The following is a 14,405-nucleotide window of genomic DNA, read 5'->3' as shown; positions in this document are numbered from 1 at the left end:
GAGTGAAGGGAAAAGTGCCAGTTTGAATAGGGATGGATGGAAGAAGAGCACCAGCTTAACCAAACTGCAGGGAATAAAAGGTGCCAATTTCAATTGACGAGGGAACAAGTGGAGTACCAGTATGAATTTGGAAGGCTGGAGAAAAGTCTCTCTATGAACTTGGTCTTGTGGGGGTAGGGTGCTTTGAGAATTGGGATGGTGTGATGTAGGGAATGGAAGAACGGTTGTTGAGGTAACTTTTGCGTCTAGTTGGTTTGTTGAAATTTTAAATATTAATTTGTTTTCCCTCTAAAAAGCTATTGTCAAATATGTACTTAAAGCGTAATACATCATTTTTAATGCTATACAATCCACTTCTTCCCAGGGGAGAATGCACCATCCATTTTCTACCTTCAACATACATTAAAACCTGTTTGATAAAAAGCATTACACTTATTCCTCAAAAACTAATGAAGAAATGTGTATACCTCCTTCTTAAGGTCCAAAGCCTATGTAACTATTTGCTTTCTCATAGCTGGTCCCTTCTTGAGGTGTGAGCTTTTGGGTCTTTAAGTTTTAAGCTTTTGATTAAAATAGCTTTGGCTAATTTGGCATGGGTGGCTACTCTAAAAGAAACAAAAACAGAATTACCTGGAAAAACTCAGCAGGTCTGGCAGCATCGGCGGAGAAGAAAAAAGTTGACGTTTCGAGTCCTCATGACCCTTCAACAGAACTGAGTAATATTAGCAGAAATTGAAATTTCACCCCTCTCCTAATATTACTCAGTTCTGTTGAAGGGTCATGAGGACTCGAAACGTCAACTTTTTTCTTCTCCGCCGATGCTGCCAGACCTGCTGAGTTTTTCCAGGTAATTCTGTTTTTGTTTTGGATTTCCAGCATCCGCAGTTTTTTTGTTTTTTACTCTAAAAGAAATCTTGTTGCACTTCAATGTCGTCAGATAAATACGTTTCTACTGTGCAAAGAACTAAATGTCAATAGTATTTCTGAAATTATATGGTTGCAACGTGTTTACATACCCTGGGCTGGATTTCTGTCAGACATTCCCCAACACTTCCAGTAATGGGTACTAATTTCCCCGCCTGCAAAAGAAACATTCATTAGCACGAGACTGTGACCACTGTCCGCTTCGCACCTTTCGCGCCGAGGTTTCGTTGTTAATTCATGGCACATAAATAAAATAAAGACCGACATATTTCAGTGAATAATTCCAGAAATAATGCGAAAGTCATACTTTACAATAGTTGACATGGATAAGACATTGAGCAGAAATTAGGAAGAAGAAACACAATACATACTGTATCCAGCACGGGGTCTTTATCGGTGAACTTCCCTGCATATACAGGTTTTAAAGGTTGGACGACACCCGACATAACGCATTTACTTTATGGTTACGCTTTACATAACCGCTTAATACTTTGGGAATGTTTGAATTCACATTTCAGTCGTCGTCCTCACAGCCCGGAATCTGGCTGGCCTCTGAAATGTTGATTTTTACTGTCGCCAGGCAACCAGCTACACGTGAGCACTTGGCGGCTGGTCAGTGGCACAATTGCAGCCGGCGGCGGAAGATGGAAGTGACTGGGACTCATACTCATCAGCATCTTAGTCTTCAATATTCGGACCTCCAATAGCTTCCGACAGATATTAACATTTGTACACTTGCAATTTCTTTTTCGTCATCTGGTTACTTCGGACAATTTGGAAGGAGTGGGAAATGTCATAAATTGTGCCCAGAATGTTTGTTTTTTCATTCTTGATTGGCCCCCAACTTCCAAGGGCCACATTTATTGCATATCTTTACTCGCCCTGAGGATCGTCATTGAACTACCAACTGTACTGTTTTAGGATTATGTCCACATTGTCAATTCTGAATTTCAGACCTTATAAAAGAAAATACCTTGCTGCTTCAGGCAACGCAACCATAAGACCACAAGACATAGGAGCAGAAATTAGGCCCTTCGGCCCATCGAGTCTGCTCCGCCATTCAATCATGGCTGATAACTTTCTCAACCCCATTCTCCCGCCTTCTCCCCGTAACCTTTGATCCCCTTACCAATCAAGAACCTATCTATCTCCGTCTTAAATAGACTCAATGACCTGGCCTCCACAGCCTTCTGTGCCAATGAATTCCATAGATTCACCACTCTCTGGCTAAAGAGGTTTCCACTCATCTCTGTTATAAAAGGTCTTCCCCTTACTCTGAGGCTGTGCCCTCGGGTCCTAGTCTCTCCTACTAATGGAAACATCTTCCCCACGTCCACTCTGTCCAGGCCTTTCAGTATTCTGTAAGTTTCAATCAGATCCCCCCTCATCCTTCTAAACTCCATCGAGTATAGACCCAGAGTCCTCAAACGTTCCTCATATGTTAAGCCTTTCATTCCTGGGATCATTCTCGTGAACCTCTTCTGGACCCTCTCCAGAACCAGCACATCCTTCCTGAGATACGGGGCCCAAAATTGCTCACAATATTCTAAATGTGGTCTGACCAGAGCCTTATAAAGCCTCAGCAGCACATCCCTACTTTTATATTCTAGTCCTCTTGAAATAAATGCCAACATTGCATTTGCCTTCCTAACTACCGACTCAACCTGCAAGTTAACCTTAAGAGAATCCTGGACTAGGACTCCCAAGTCCCTTTGCACTCCAGATTTCTGAATTCTCTCCCCATTTAGAAAATAATCTATGCCTCTATTTTTCCTACCAAAGTGCATGACCTCACACTTCCCCATGTTGTATTCCATCTGCCACTTCTTTGCCTATTCTCCTAACCTGTCCAAATCCTTCTGCAGCCTCCCCGCCTCCTCAAACTACCTGTCCCTCCACCTATCTTTCCATCATCTGTAAACTTAGCCAGGATGCCCTCAGTTCCTTCATCTAGATCATTAATGTATAAAGTGAAAAGTTGTGGTCCCAACACTGACCCCTGCGGAACTCCACGTCACCGGCCGCCATCCTGAGAAGGACCCCCTTATCTCCACTCTCTGCCTTCTGCCAGACAGCCAATCTTCTATCCATGTTAGTACCTTGCCTCTAACACCATGGGCTCTTATCTTACTAAGCAGCCTCCTGTGTGGCACCTTGTCAAAGGCCTTCTGGAAGTCCAAGTAGATAACATCCATTGGCTCTCCTTTGTCTAACCTACTCGTTACCTCCTCAAAGAATTCTAACAGATTTGTCAGGCGTGACCTCCCCTTGATGAAACCATGCTGACTTTGCCCGATTTTACCATGCACTTCCAAGTATTCTGAAATCTCATCCTTAATAATGGACTCTAAAATCTTACCAACGACTGAAATCAGGCTAATCGGCCTGTAATTTCCCGTCTTTTGCCCTGCTTCCTTCTTAAACAGAGGGGTTACATTAGCAATTTTCCAGTCCTCTGAGACCCTCCCTGACTCCAATGATTCCTGAAAGATCACCACTAACGCCTCCACTATCTCTTCAGCTATCTCCTTCAGAACTCTGGGGTGTAATCCATCTGGTCCAGGTGATTTATCCATCTTCAGACCTTTCAGTTTTCCTAGCACCTTCTCCTTGGTAATGGCCATCATATTCACTTCTGCCCCCCGACTCTCTTGAACTTTAGGGATGTTACTCGTGTCTTCCACCGTGAAGACTGACGCAAAGTACCTATTCAGTTCCTCCTCCATTTCTTTGTTCCCCACTACTACTTCCCCAGCATCATTTTCCAGCGGCCCAATGTCCACTTTTGCCTCTCTCTTACCCTTTATATATCCAAAAAAAAACTCCTGCAATCAACTTTCCACACATTTATTGTGCAGCCCTAAGTTAGCTTTGCTGTTAGCTTTTAAGTCAGTGCTCAGCAGTCTAGTGGGAAGTCAACAAGATGCTAGTTATAATGTTATGGTAGACTTTAGGGTTGACCAGCCTATATTACTATGGGCACACTGTAATTCCTGGTGGCTGCAGTGAGGTCAGCAGTGAGGCGCTGACTGAGAAGGGCCACTTTGATGAGATTTTTGAAGCGTTCAATGTTAATTTGCTTGTGGCATTGCTTCTGTTGCCTCCATTGTTTGCAGGCCAGGCTGATGGAGATGGTAGATCGGATAAGGCGGTGATTGGTCCAGCAGTCATTGGTACCTGTCATGGTGCAGGGCCATGTGGACATCTCTGCAGTCCCTTGCTCAAACAATGACAGTGTCGAGCAGGTACCAATGTTTGGACTGTGGGTGTTGCTATGAGATCTTGTGCTTGTCTCGCTGCTGGAACAGGGTGTTTGTTATGACAAGGTCATGTTCTAGACATTTTGTCAAGTGGAAGACTCCATTAGAGTTTGCTTTCTCTAATCCTTCCTTGTCAATCACACCCTTGCGGAGATTTGCTTGCTCCCCGACTCTGGCATTGAAACCTCCGAGGAGGATCAGTTTGTCGCTTGCTGGGACTCAGACTAGAGATTGCTCAATGTCAGTGTAGAATCTCTCCTTGGCTTCGCCTGTTGCCTCAAGTGTAGAAGCATGTGTGCTGATGACAGTGGCATGCTGTTCCCCATTAGGGTGAGCTGGGCAGTCATGAAGTGCTCATTTATCCCACAGAGGAAGTTACTGAAGTGCCAGACAAGCTCATTTTTGATGGCAAAACCCACCCTGTGGCAGTGTCGTTCTTTGCTGGAGGCCCCCCAAGAAAATGTGTGCCCCTTCGGTTGGCCTCCTCCTGCACATTGTGTCTCACTTAGGCCGACAATGTTGATATCAAAGTGCCCGAGTTCCTGAGCTATGTGCACACACACCCCAAGATCCCCTTGCTCCCTGCACCCCTTTTAGAATTGTACCCTTTATTTTATATTGCCTCTCCTCATTGTTCCTACCAAAATGTATCACTTCACAATTCTCTGCATTAAATTTCATCTGCCACATGTCCACTCATTCCACTAACCTGTCTGTATTCTCTTAAAGTCTATCACTATCCTTCTCATACTTCACAATATTTCCAAATCTTGTGTCATCCCCAAATTTTGAAATTGTGCCCTGCACACCCAAGTAGAGGTCATTAATACAGATCAAGAAAAGCAGTGATCCCACCCCTAAATCTAAGGAGGATTGGAAGATTATGGCCAGTGCCTTTGCAATTTCCACCCTTATTTCCCTCAGTATCCTGGGATGCATTTCATCTGGTCCTGGTAACTTATCAGCTTTAAGTACAGCCAGCCATTCTAATACCTCCTCTTTATCAATTTTTAGCCCATCCAGTGGCTCAATGCTACCTCCTCTTTCACTATGACTTTGGCAGCATCTTCCTGCTTGGTAACGACAGGCACTAAGTGCTCTTTTAGTACCTCAGCCATGTCCTCTGCCTCATGCATAAATCCCCTTGTTGGGCACCAATCATCCCCATACCTCCTTTTATTACCTTTTTACTATTTATATTCTATAGCAGACTTTTGGATTCCCTTTTAAGTCAGCTGCACCATCTCCTCTTTAAAGGCAGCCCATTGGTTCATTACAATTTTGTCTGCCAATCTTTGATTTACCCGAGCTGGTTCCATTCTCACCCCACTGAAATTGGCCCTCCCCCAATTAATTATTTTTACTCTAGAATCCTCCTTATCTTTTCCCATAGCTAATCTAAACCTTATGATACTATGATCACTGGGCCCTAAATTTTCCCTTACTAATATTTGATTGACTTGACCCACTTCACTCCCCAGAACCAGATCCAGTAATGCCTCCTTCCTTGTTGGGCCGGAAACATACTGATCTAGAAAACTCTCCTGCATACAGTTCAGATACTCTTCCCCCTCTCTGCCCTTTACACTATTACTATCCCAGTCTATATTAGGATAATTAAAGACCCCATTATAACTACTGTAGTTTTTACACACCTCCGTAATTTCCTTGTAAGTTTGTTCTTCAATATTTTCCATACAAGTTGGTGGCCACTAGAATACATCCAATAGTTTAATTTTAACTTTATTGTTTCTTAGCTCCTACCAAATAGATTCAGTTCTTGACCCCTCTAGACGTCCTCTCCCTCCCACTGCAATATTTTCCTTAATCAATACTGCCACTTCCTTTTCCTGAACATTGTATATCTAGGAACATTTAGCATCCAGTCCAACCTTTTCTGAGTCAGGTTTCCATTCTCACCACAGCATCATTTTGTCCCATGTCTATCTGCACCCACAGCTCACAAAGCATATTTGCCACACTCATGCTTTCACATACATGCACTGTGAACCTAATTTAGACCTTATTCCATTCCCTTTTAATCTGTCCCTAACCAAAGTCTTACAATGTCTTAACCCGGTGCCCTTTGTGCACCCTGTTTTTCCTTTCTAATGTTACATCCTGGTTTTCATACCTCTGCCAGGTTGTTTAAACTCTCCTCAACAACACTAACAAACCATGCCACAAGGATATTGGTCCCAGTCCTGTTGAGGTGCAACCCATCTGGCTGTACAGGTCCCACCTCCCCTAGAACTCGTCCCAATGTCCCAATAATCTATAGTCTTCCCTCCTGCATCATCTCTCCAGCCACGCATTCACCTGCTCTAACCTCCTAATTCTATGCTCACTAGTGCATGCGGAGAATATGTGATCCGGAGAATATTATCTTTGAGATCCAACTTGCTTATCTCCTTACTCGTTCCCTGAAATCTGCCTGCATATATCATCCCTGTTTCTACCTATGTCATTGGTACTGAAATGGACCAAGACCGCTGACTGTTCACCCTCCCCTGAAAGTGCTCAGCAATCACTCAGAGACATCCATGATCCTGGCAGCAGGGAGGCAACACCATACTCAATTCACATTGTGGATGTGACACCTGGCTGTTCCCATAGCTATAGAATCCCTTATCACTATTGATTTCTCAATCTTCCTCCTGCCTCCCTGTAAAACTGAACCAGCCATCGCTTTGGTTGCACTCCCACTAGCATTCAACTGAATACCAGTCATGAGATCATAAGAAACAGGAGTAAGCCATTCAGCCCCTCAAGCCTGCTCTGCCATTTAATACAATCTTGGCTGATCTGATGTGACTTTAACTCTACTTTCCTGCCTGTCCTCCATAATCGTTGACACCCCTGTAGATCAAAAATCTGTTTAACTCAGACTTTCCTCCTCAGAATTTCCTCCTCATCTCAGTCTTAAATGGCATACTCATTAATTTTAAACTGTGTTCCCTAGTTCTAGATTCATCCACGAGGGGAAACATTCTTTCAGCATCTACTGTATCAAACCCCCTCGAAATCTCATATGGTTCAGTAATATCAAAGTCAGAGGATGAGGTGCACTCAAGGGATTCCTTCACTACCTGCCTGGTCCTCTTTGAGGTGCCATCACCCATTCCCTTTCTGCCTGAACACCCTTAAGCAGCTGATTGACCACATTCAGAAACATCTTCTTCACAAAATGCTCAGCCTCACGGATGTACAGCAGTGACTCCAGCTCCTACTCAAAGCCAAACCCAGAACTCGAGCTGTTCCAGCTGATGATGCTTCCTGCACATAAAGTCATAGAGTCAATACAGCACAGAAGGTTATTCAGCCCCTCAAGTCCCATGCCGGCTCTCCGTAGAGCAGCCTAGTCTGTCCCATTACCTCAGTCTAACTTCATAGCTTTGCAAGTTTATTTCCCTCAAGTGCACATCTAATTTCCTTTTGAAATCATTGGTTGCCTCCACTTCCACCACCATCATAGGCAGTGAGGTCAGTACCACTCATTGTGGAAAATAAGTTCTTTCTCACATCACCCTGCATCTCTTGCCCAAAATCTTCAATCTGTGTCCCCTATTCCTTGTACAATCAGCCAATGAGAATAGCTTTTCTTTGTCATTTTCTTATCTAACACTGTCATAATCTTGTATACTTGTATCAAATCTCCCCCGAGTCTCCTTTGCTCCAAAGAGAACAATGCCAGCTTCTCCAACTAACCTTGTAGCTAACATCTCTCATCTCTGGAACAATCCTGGTAAATCTCCTCTGTACTCCTCTAAAGAATGCAAGAAGCATCTCAGAGTTGCCACATGGAACAAGATGTGCACGCATGGAACCACGATGTCCTGCCATTATAAGACTATTTATTAGACTATTAACTGGCTTAACAGAAATAAAGTTAAGACTTACATAAGTTCTCACCAGCTACTCACTATGTAGCTGGTTCCCTTGTGCTGACATCACTTTTATTTTATAGGAAGGTTTAACTTAAATGTTTTTACTTTACATTTTCATGTTATGTCTGTGGTTCCGAGAATTTGAAATAATCATACTCATAGACACAATTCCTGGAAATTACATCGAGTGTATTTTTCCTGATCTCACCATGTGTACGCAGAACCATATATTCCTGCTTTGGAACATTGACAGCAGTGCAGTCCTAAGTGATTTGGCACTCTGGATATACATGTACACCTACGCATGACAATATAGTTCCTAAATTATTTTGGAATAATGTAACAATATAACATCCCTCTTTCTTTAAAAAAGATTGCCTGTTTATATCAACATAACCTTTAAATCTTTAACAATTTTGTGACTAAATTAAAGAAAATTTACAATCAACTTTTATAATTAAACATGTATTTCTGGACTTAAAATTCTTTTATCACTTGATTTCGCTCGGGTGCTAAAATGATGTGCCTCCATCTCGTGGATTTGGTATTCGTCATTCTGAGCAATGACTTGGCACGCTATACTGGCAATGTTGTGCATGTTGCTCTTGGTACCATAGGAGTTGTGCTTGATATTGCTGATGTCGTGTCACTTGCTGGCGATGTTGTTGGTGTTACATCACTTGGTGTTGCAGTTGATATTGTCTCGCTTGTTAGTGATGTCACTAGTGTTTCTGATGACTCTTTCTGCTTTGTCAGCTCTGGTGTACGTCGAATATGGATTTTGTTCCTCCCCATCTGCTTATTGGTTTCAGTCTTGATGATGTATGATCATGGAGTCCCAACTTCCTTTTTGCTGGTTTCCAGAATTTCATTATTGGATCCTGTAATGCCAATTTGTCCTCAACAACTTAGGCAAGAATTTGGCATTCTTTTTGCATCAGACTTACTTCCTCCTGGTCATTTAGAGCATGTATCCTCCTTGGCAAAGTTGTCTTCTACTTTCTGCCATTGAGAAGCTTTGCAGGTGATTTCGTGTCAGCTTGAGAGGTGTAACTTGGAGTGACAATAAGGTAAGGTTTGGGTCTTTCTTTGTCTCTTGGCACTTTCTGAGGGTCCTCTTGATTGTTTGACATGTCTTTCTATGATACCATGTTCCCTTAGCTAATACGTTGATGAGGTGATGATGTTGAACTCATACTGTTTAGCAAATTCTTTAAATTCTCTAGAGGTAAATTAGGCTCCATTATCACATATTACCCTTTCTGGAAATCCCTTGTTCAGTAAAAAGAACTTGTACTGCTGTAGTGATTGATTTGGCTCGCAAATCTTTCGTCTTTCTGATGAATGGGAAATTTAAATAATAGTCTGCTAATGGAAGATACCATTCATGGTTGTGCATGAACAAATCAGCTCCAAGGTATGCCAAGGTCTGGGTGCAACTTCACTAGCTATCTTCTTTCTGCTGTGTATTTCAAGACTACTGGTATACAACACTGCATGTAGACATCATTATTTTGATGTCTTGTAGAAACCTATCCGCTATATAGCTGATCTGACTCTAAGCTTATGCTTCTCCACTTCCAAATGACCATCATGTATCTTCTGGAGAAGTTCTCTCTTTATCATTTTGGGTACAATTATTCTGTTTCCAGCCAACAGAGCAACCTCTCCTAGTGAGATGTCACCTCTGATTAACCAATACTGCCATATTGCTGGCTGTGTTTGCTATATCCTATCAGACCATCCCTAAATCATGTGCTAAGAAAGCATCTGTAACTCTTCATTTTAACTTGTCTCATCTCTAATTTGATTGAATTTATATGGGTGTTACGTTCACTGTGTGATGGGTCTTTACACCTAAATCCTTTAGCTCATGTGGCAACAAATGCAATAGGGCAGCTGCTAGCACCATTTCTTTTCCCACCATGCATGTCAGAGTGAAATTATAACTCTGAAGCCTCAAGAGTAATCTCTATAGTCTTGCTCATATTCTACACAGGATTTTCTTGTACATCTGCTTTCGTGGACAATAATCACTCTTCACTATGAATTTTCTCCCATAGAGATACATGTGGAACTTCTCACATCCATACATCACTTCGAAAAGCTCTCTTTCTATGTTGGCATATCTGGCCTCAATTAATGTTAAAGCCTTGGATGTGAGTGCTAACAGTTTCCCTCTTATACCAGGGCTGCTACCAGTCCTTTTGTAGAAGCATCTACTTGCAACTTGTCAGGTTTCTCTCTGGTGTAGTTTGTCAGAGTTGTCTCCTTGCATACTAATTCTTGGAGTTTATTATAACTCCTCTCATGTGATTCTGACCACTGTTATTCAGCATCTTCTCTCATCAGCTCTTATAGCCTTGCTATGTGTCCTGAAATGTGAGGTACAAAAGAACTGATGTACTGAATTAAGCCAAGGAGACTTTTCAGCTCTTTCTTGGCTCTTGGAGTTTCCATCTCTGAGATAGCTGTGACTTTTTTTAAGACCATCCTTGACTTCATCAGGTGTGTACACCATTTCAAAGAAGTGGCATTCTGTCACCTTCACAATGCATTTGTCTGCGTTAACTTTATTCCAGCTTTCCTGGCTCTCACTATGGCTTCTTTTATATGGGTGGTCATGTTCTTTTTCATCTACCATAGACCTGGATATCATCAGATATGCTGACTGCTCCCTTGCATCCCTTGTGTGTCGCATCTACTTTCTGCTGGAACACATCCGGGCTCACTTTAAGGCCGAAGGGTAGATGAAGGAATTTGTACCATCCAAAGGATGTGTTGAATGTTGTCAACAGTGAGAATTCCTCGTCCAGCTTCAAATTCCAGTCGCCATTTTTGGCAACAATCTTGCTGAAAGTTTTTGGCCCTGTCAGTGCTAGTGTGATGTCTTCCAGTATTGGAGTAGGGTAGTAATTCATCTTTATTGCTTGATTAAGATATTTGGGATCCAGGCACATTTGTAGCTTGGAAAAACTCAGCAGGTCTGGCAGCATCGGTGGAGAAGAAAAGAGTTGACGTTTCGAGTCCAATGACCCTTCAACAGAACAGAAAAGTTCTGTTGAAGGGTCATTGGAGTCGAAACGTCAACTCTTTTCTTCTCCACCGATGCTGCCAGACCTGCTGAGTTTTTCCAGGTAATTCTGTTTTTGTTTTTGTTTTGGATTTCCAGCATCCGCAGTAGTTTTTTGTTTTTACATTTGTAGCTTGGTTGGCTTCTCACAATGATCAAAGTTACCCAATCTGTAGACTCTGGCAATCACTTTATTTTCTTCCATTTCTTGGAGCTCTCGTTCAAGCTTTCCTTTTAGTTCTATCATGGGGGATGAATCACTGATTTCTTTCTGGATCAATGGTGATGAGATACTCAAAATCTTCAAAGCATCCAACTGTCTCATCAAAACACTCTGAATAAATTTGGACCAGATCTTTCTTGCTTCTGATTGGAGGGCACTTTTCAATGTGCGTGCTATCCTTTACCCTCAGTGATGCGTCCTTCATCTCATGGTTACTGAGATCAGCTGCAGCTCTTCGCAAATATTCAACCCCAGGATATCAGGGCCATCTGTATCAGTTGTTGGGGAAGAAAACAATTAAAGAAGTTCAATTGCTAATTATTAGTTAGCAACCTAAGTACCCATTTGGTTATATAAAAGGATTAACTCCCTTTTAATTTATCCCTTGTTATGTTAATTTAGCTAATTCGCTGCTCAAAAAAGTAAAAGGGATAGCAGGTGAGACAAGTTCTCTCTGTTAAAGAATTTTAGGGACTAGAAATAAAACTCTATCCGAAGGAGTTGGTCTTGATTGCTTAACAACTATTGGAGCTTAAAAGTAGTAGGGGATGGTTGTTGCTTGTAAGGAGAAAGGTTGGAAACTAGGCTTTCTTTGGACACAAGATTATTCAGAGTTAACTTTAAAAGCCTAGTGATTTGGAGTCACTCAAAAATGGCTGAATCAAAATGCAGAGTGTTGAGGTATGATTACACATCGATGTTTTCTGAGCATCAACATCTGATCACAAGTTCTGCAGTTTGATCCGTAAGCAGCGCATTTCCTTCTGTCTGTGAACTTGTGGTCAAGCACAGTTCTCACATATCATTGTTTATGCCCGGTGTGTATTCTTTTGTTGATGCTTCACTGCATCAACCCTGCTGTCTTTCCCTTGACTTAACCGAAGGTTAGCTGTTTGGGTAGTCAGCGTCTTCATCTGTCTACTCATGGCTTGATGTGCTCTGGTAGTGTCAACAGCCTGATATTATGAGCTTGTCTTTTCCAATCAGAGCTTTTTGTACATTAGGGTGTGCAGAGGCCCAAATGAGCTCATCTATCAGTCTTTCATCCATTTCTTTGATTTTACGCTTGTTGGCTGCATTTCTCCATCTCATTAAGAAATTGTCAACAGACTCACCTGACTCCTGCCTCAGGCTCTGAAATTCATAATAGTGGATCTGATGGTTTAACTGTCTGGAGATGTGTGCTGAATTTTTCAAATTTTATCTTGGCATGGGAATACACAATGAATGGTAGGACCCTGGGAAGTACTGAGGATCAGAGGGACCTTGGTGTGCATGTCCCTTAAGGTAGCAGGACAGGTAGTTAAGGTGGTCAAGAAGGCATATGGGATACTTGCCTTTACTAGCCGAGGCATAGACTATAAGAGCAGGGAGGTTATGCTGGAACTGTATAAAACGCTGGTTAGGCCACAGCTAGAGTATTGTGCAGTTCTGGAATCCGCATCATGGGAAGGATGTGATTGCACTAGAGAGAGTGCAGAGGAGACTTACCAGGATGTTGCCTGAGCTGAAGAGTTTTAGTTATGAGGAGAGATTGGATAGACTGGGGATATTTTCCCTGGAGCAGAGGAAATTAAGGGGGGGGGACATGATTGAGGTGTAAAAAATTGAGGGGCATAGATAGGGTAGACAGGAAGGAACTTTTCCCCTTGGTGGAGGGATCAATAACCAGGGGGCACAGAGGGGATGTGAGGGAGAATTTTTTCACCCAGAGGGTGGTGGGAACCTGAAACTCACTGCCTGAAAGGGTGGTAGAGGCAGAAACCCTCATAACATTTAAGAAGTATTTGGATGTGCACTTGCGATGCCATGGCATACAAGGCTATGGGCCTAGTGCTGGAAAATGGGATTAGAATAGTTAGGTACTTGTTTGACCGGCGCAGACTCAATGGGCCGAAGGACCTTTTTCTGTGATGTAGACCTCTGTGATTGTTGTCCCCACTCACTTCCTAGCTATTGTAAAGATCTAAACCAGGGTTGTCCAACCCTTGGCCCACATTGCTGTTAGGGAGGCAGTTCCAGAATTTTGACCCAGCGATAGTGAAGGAACGGTGATACAGAAACATAGAAAATAGGAGCAGGAGAAGCAAGAGGCCATTCAAGCTTGCTCTGCCATTCAATACGATCATGGTTGATCCTCTATCTCAATGCCATACTCCCTCTCTCTCCCCATGCACCTTAATGCCTTTAGAGTCTAGAAATCTATCCATTTTCTTCTTAAATGTATTTAGTGACTTGGCCTCCACAGCCTTTTGTGGCAGAGAATTCCACAGGTTCACCACCCTCTGAGTGAAGAAGTTTCTCCTCATCTCAGCCCTAAATGGCCTACCCCATATCCTGAGACTGTGACCCCTTGTCCTCGACCCCCCCAGCCAGAGGAAACAACATCCCTATATCCAGTTTGTCCATCCCTGTCAGAATTTTATACGTTGCAATGAGGTCCCCTCTCATTCTTCTAAACTCCAGTGAATACAGGTCTCGTCAGCCCAATCTCTCCTCGTATGACAATCCTGTCATCCCAGGAATCAGTCTGGTGAACCTTTGCTGCAATCCCTCTATGGCAAGTATAACCTTTCTCAGGTAAGGAGACCAAAACTACACACTGCTCAGGTGTGGCCTTACCAAGGCTGCAGTAAGACAACCTTGCTCCTGTACTCAAGTCCTCTCGCAATGAAGGCCAACATACCATTTGCCTTCTTAACTGCTTGCTACGCCTGCATGCTTGCTTTCAGTGATTGGTGTACAAGGACACCCAGGTCACCCAAGCTAGGATAATGAGTGGCTTGGAGGGTAAACTCCAGGTGGTGATGTTCCCATATGTTTGTTGCCCTTATCCTTCTCGACGGTATTGGCTGTGGGTTTGGAAGGTGCTGTCTAAGGAGCCTTGGTGAGTTCCTTGGTGGAATGGAAGATTCTGCAAGGAGCTGCTCCTCCAATCAGAGACTGTTTCTCTCCCACGTTTTCTGCTGATAGGCTCACAGTGACCCTTAGCAGAAAAGGTAGGAGAGAAAGTCTCTGATTGGAGAAGCAGTGGATAC

The 14,405-nt window shown here is 42.9% G+C and overlaps 1 protein-coding gene across 2 annotated transcripts in view; it reads right to left on the bottom strand.

The window, feature by feature from the left end:
* The window catches only part of efhb (EF-hand domain family, member B), a 95,041-nt gene extending 93,577 nt beyond the window's left edge, over positions 1 to 1,464 (bottom strand). For both annotated transcript variants that reach the window (XM_078534846.1, XM_078534860.1), the window contains exons 1-2: positions 1,296 to 1,464; positions 1,017 to 1,079 (exon numbers count right to left, since the gene is read on the bottom strand). In XM_078534846.1, the coding sequence (XP_078390972.1) occupies positions 1,017 to 1,079; positions 1,296 to 1,370 (138 nt within the window). In that variant the 5' untranslated portion in view covers positions 1,371 to 1,464. The remainder of the gene's footprint in view (positions 1 to 1,016; positions 1,080 to 1,295) is intronic.
* Positions 1,465 to 14,405: the final 12,941 nt, after the last annotated feature.

This window comes from Cetorhinus maximus, chromosome 3 (assembly GCF_964194155.1).
Source record: "Cetorhinus maximus chromosome 3, sCetMax3.hap1.1, whole genome shotgun sequence".
NCBI classification, from domain to species: domain Eukaryota; kingdom Metazoa; phylum Chordata; class Chondrichthyes; order Lamniformes; family Cetorhinidae; genus Cetorhinus; species Cetorhinus maximus.
Note: the sequence above shows the minus strand (reverse complement) of the source record. Positions and strands in the feature narration are given on the sequence as shown.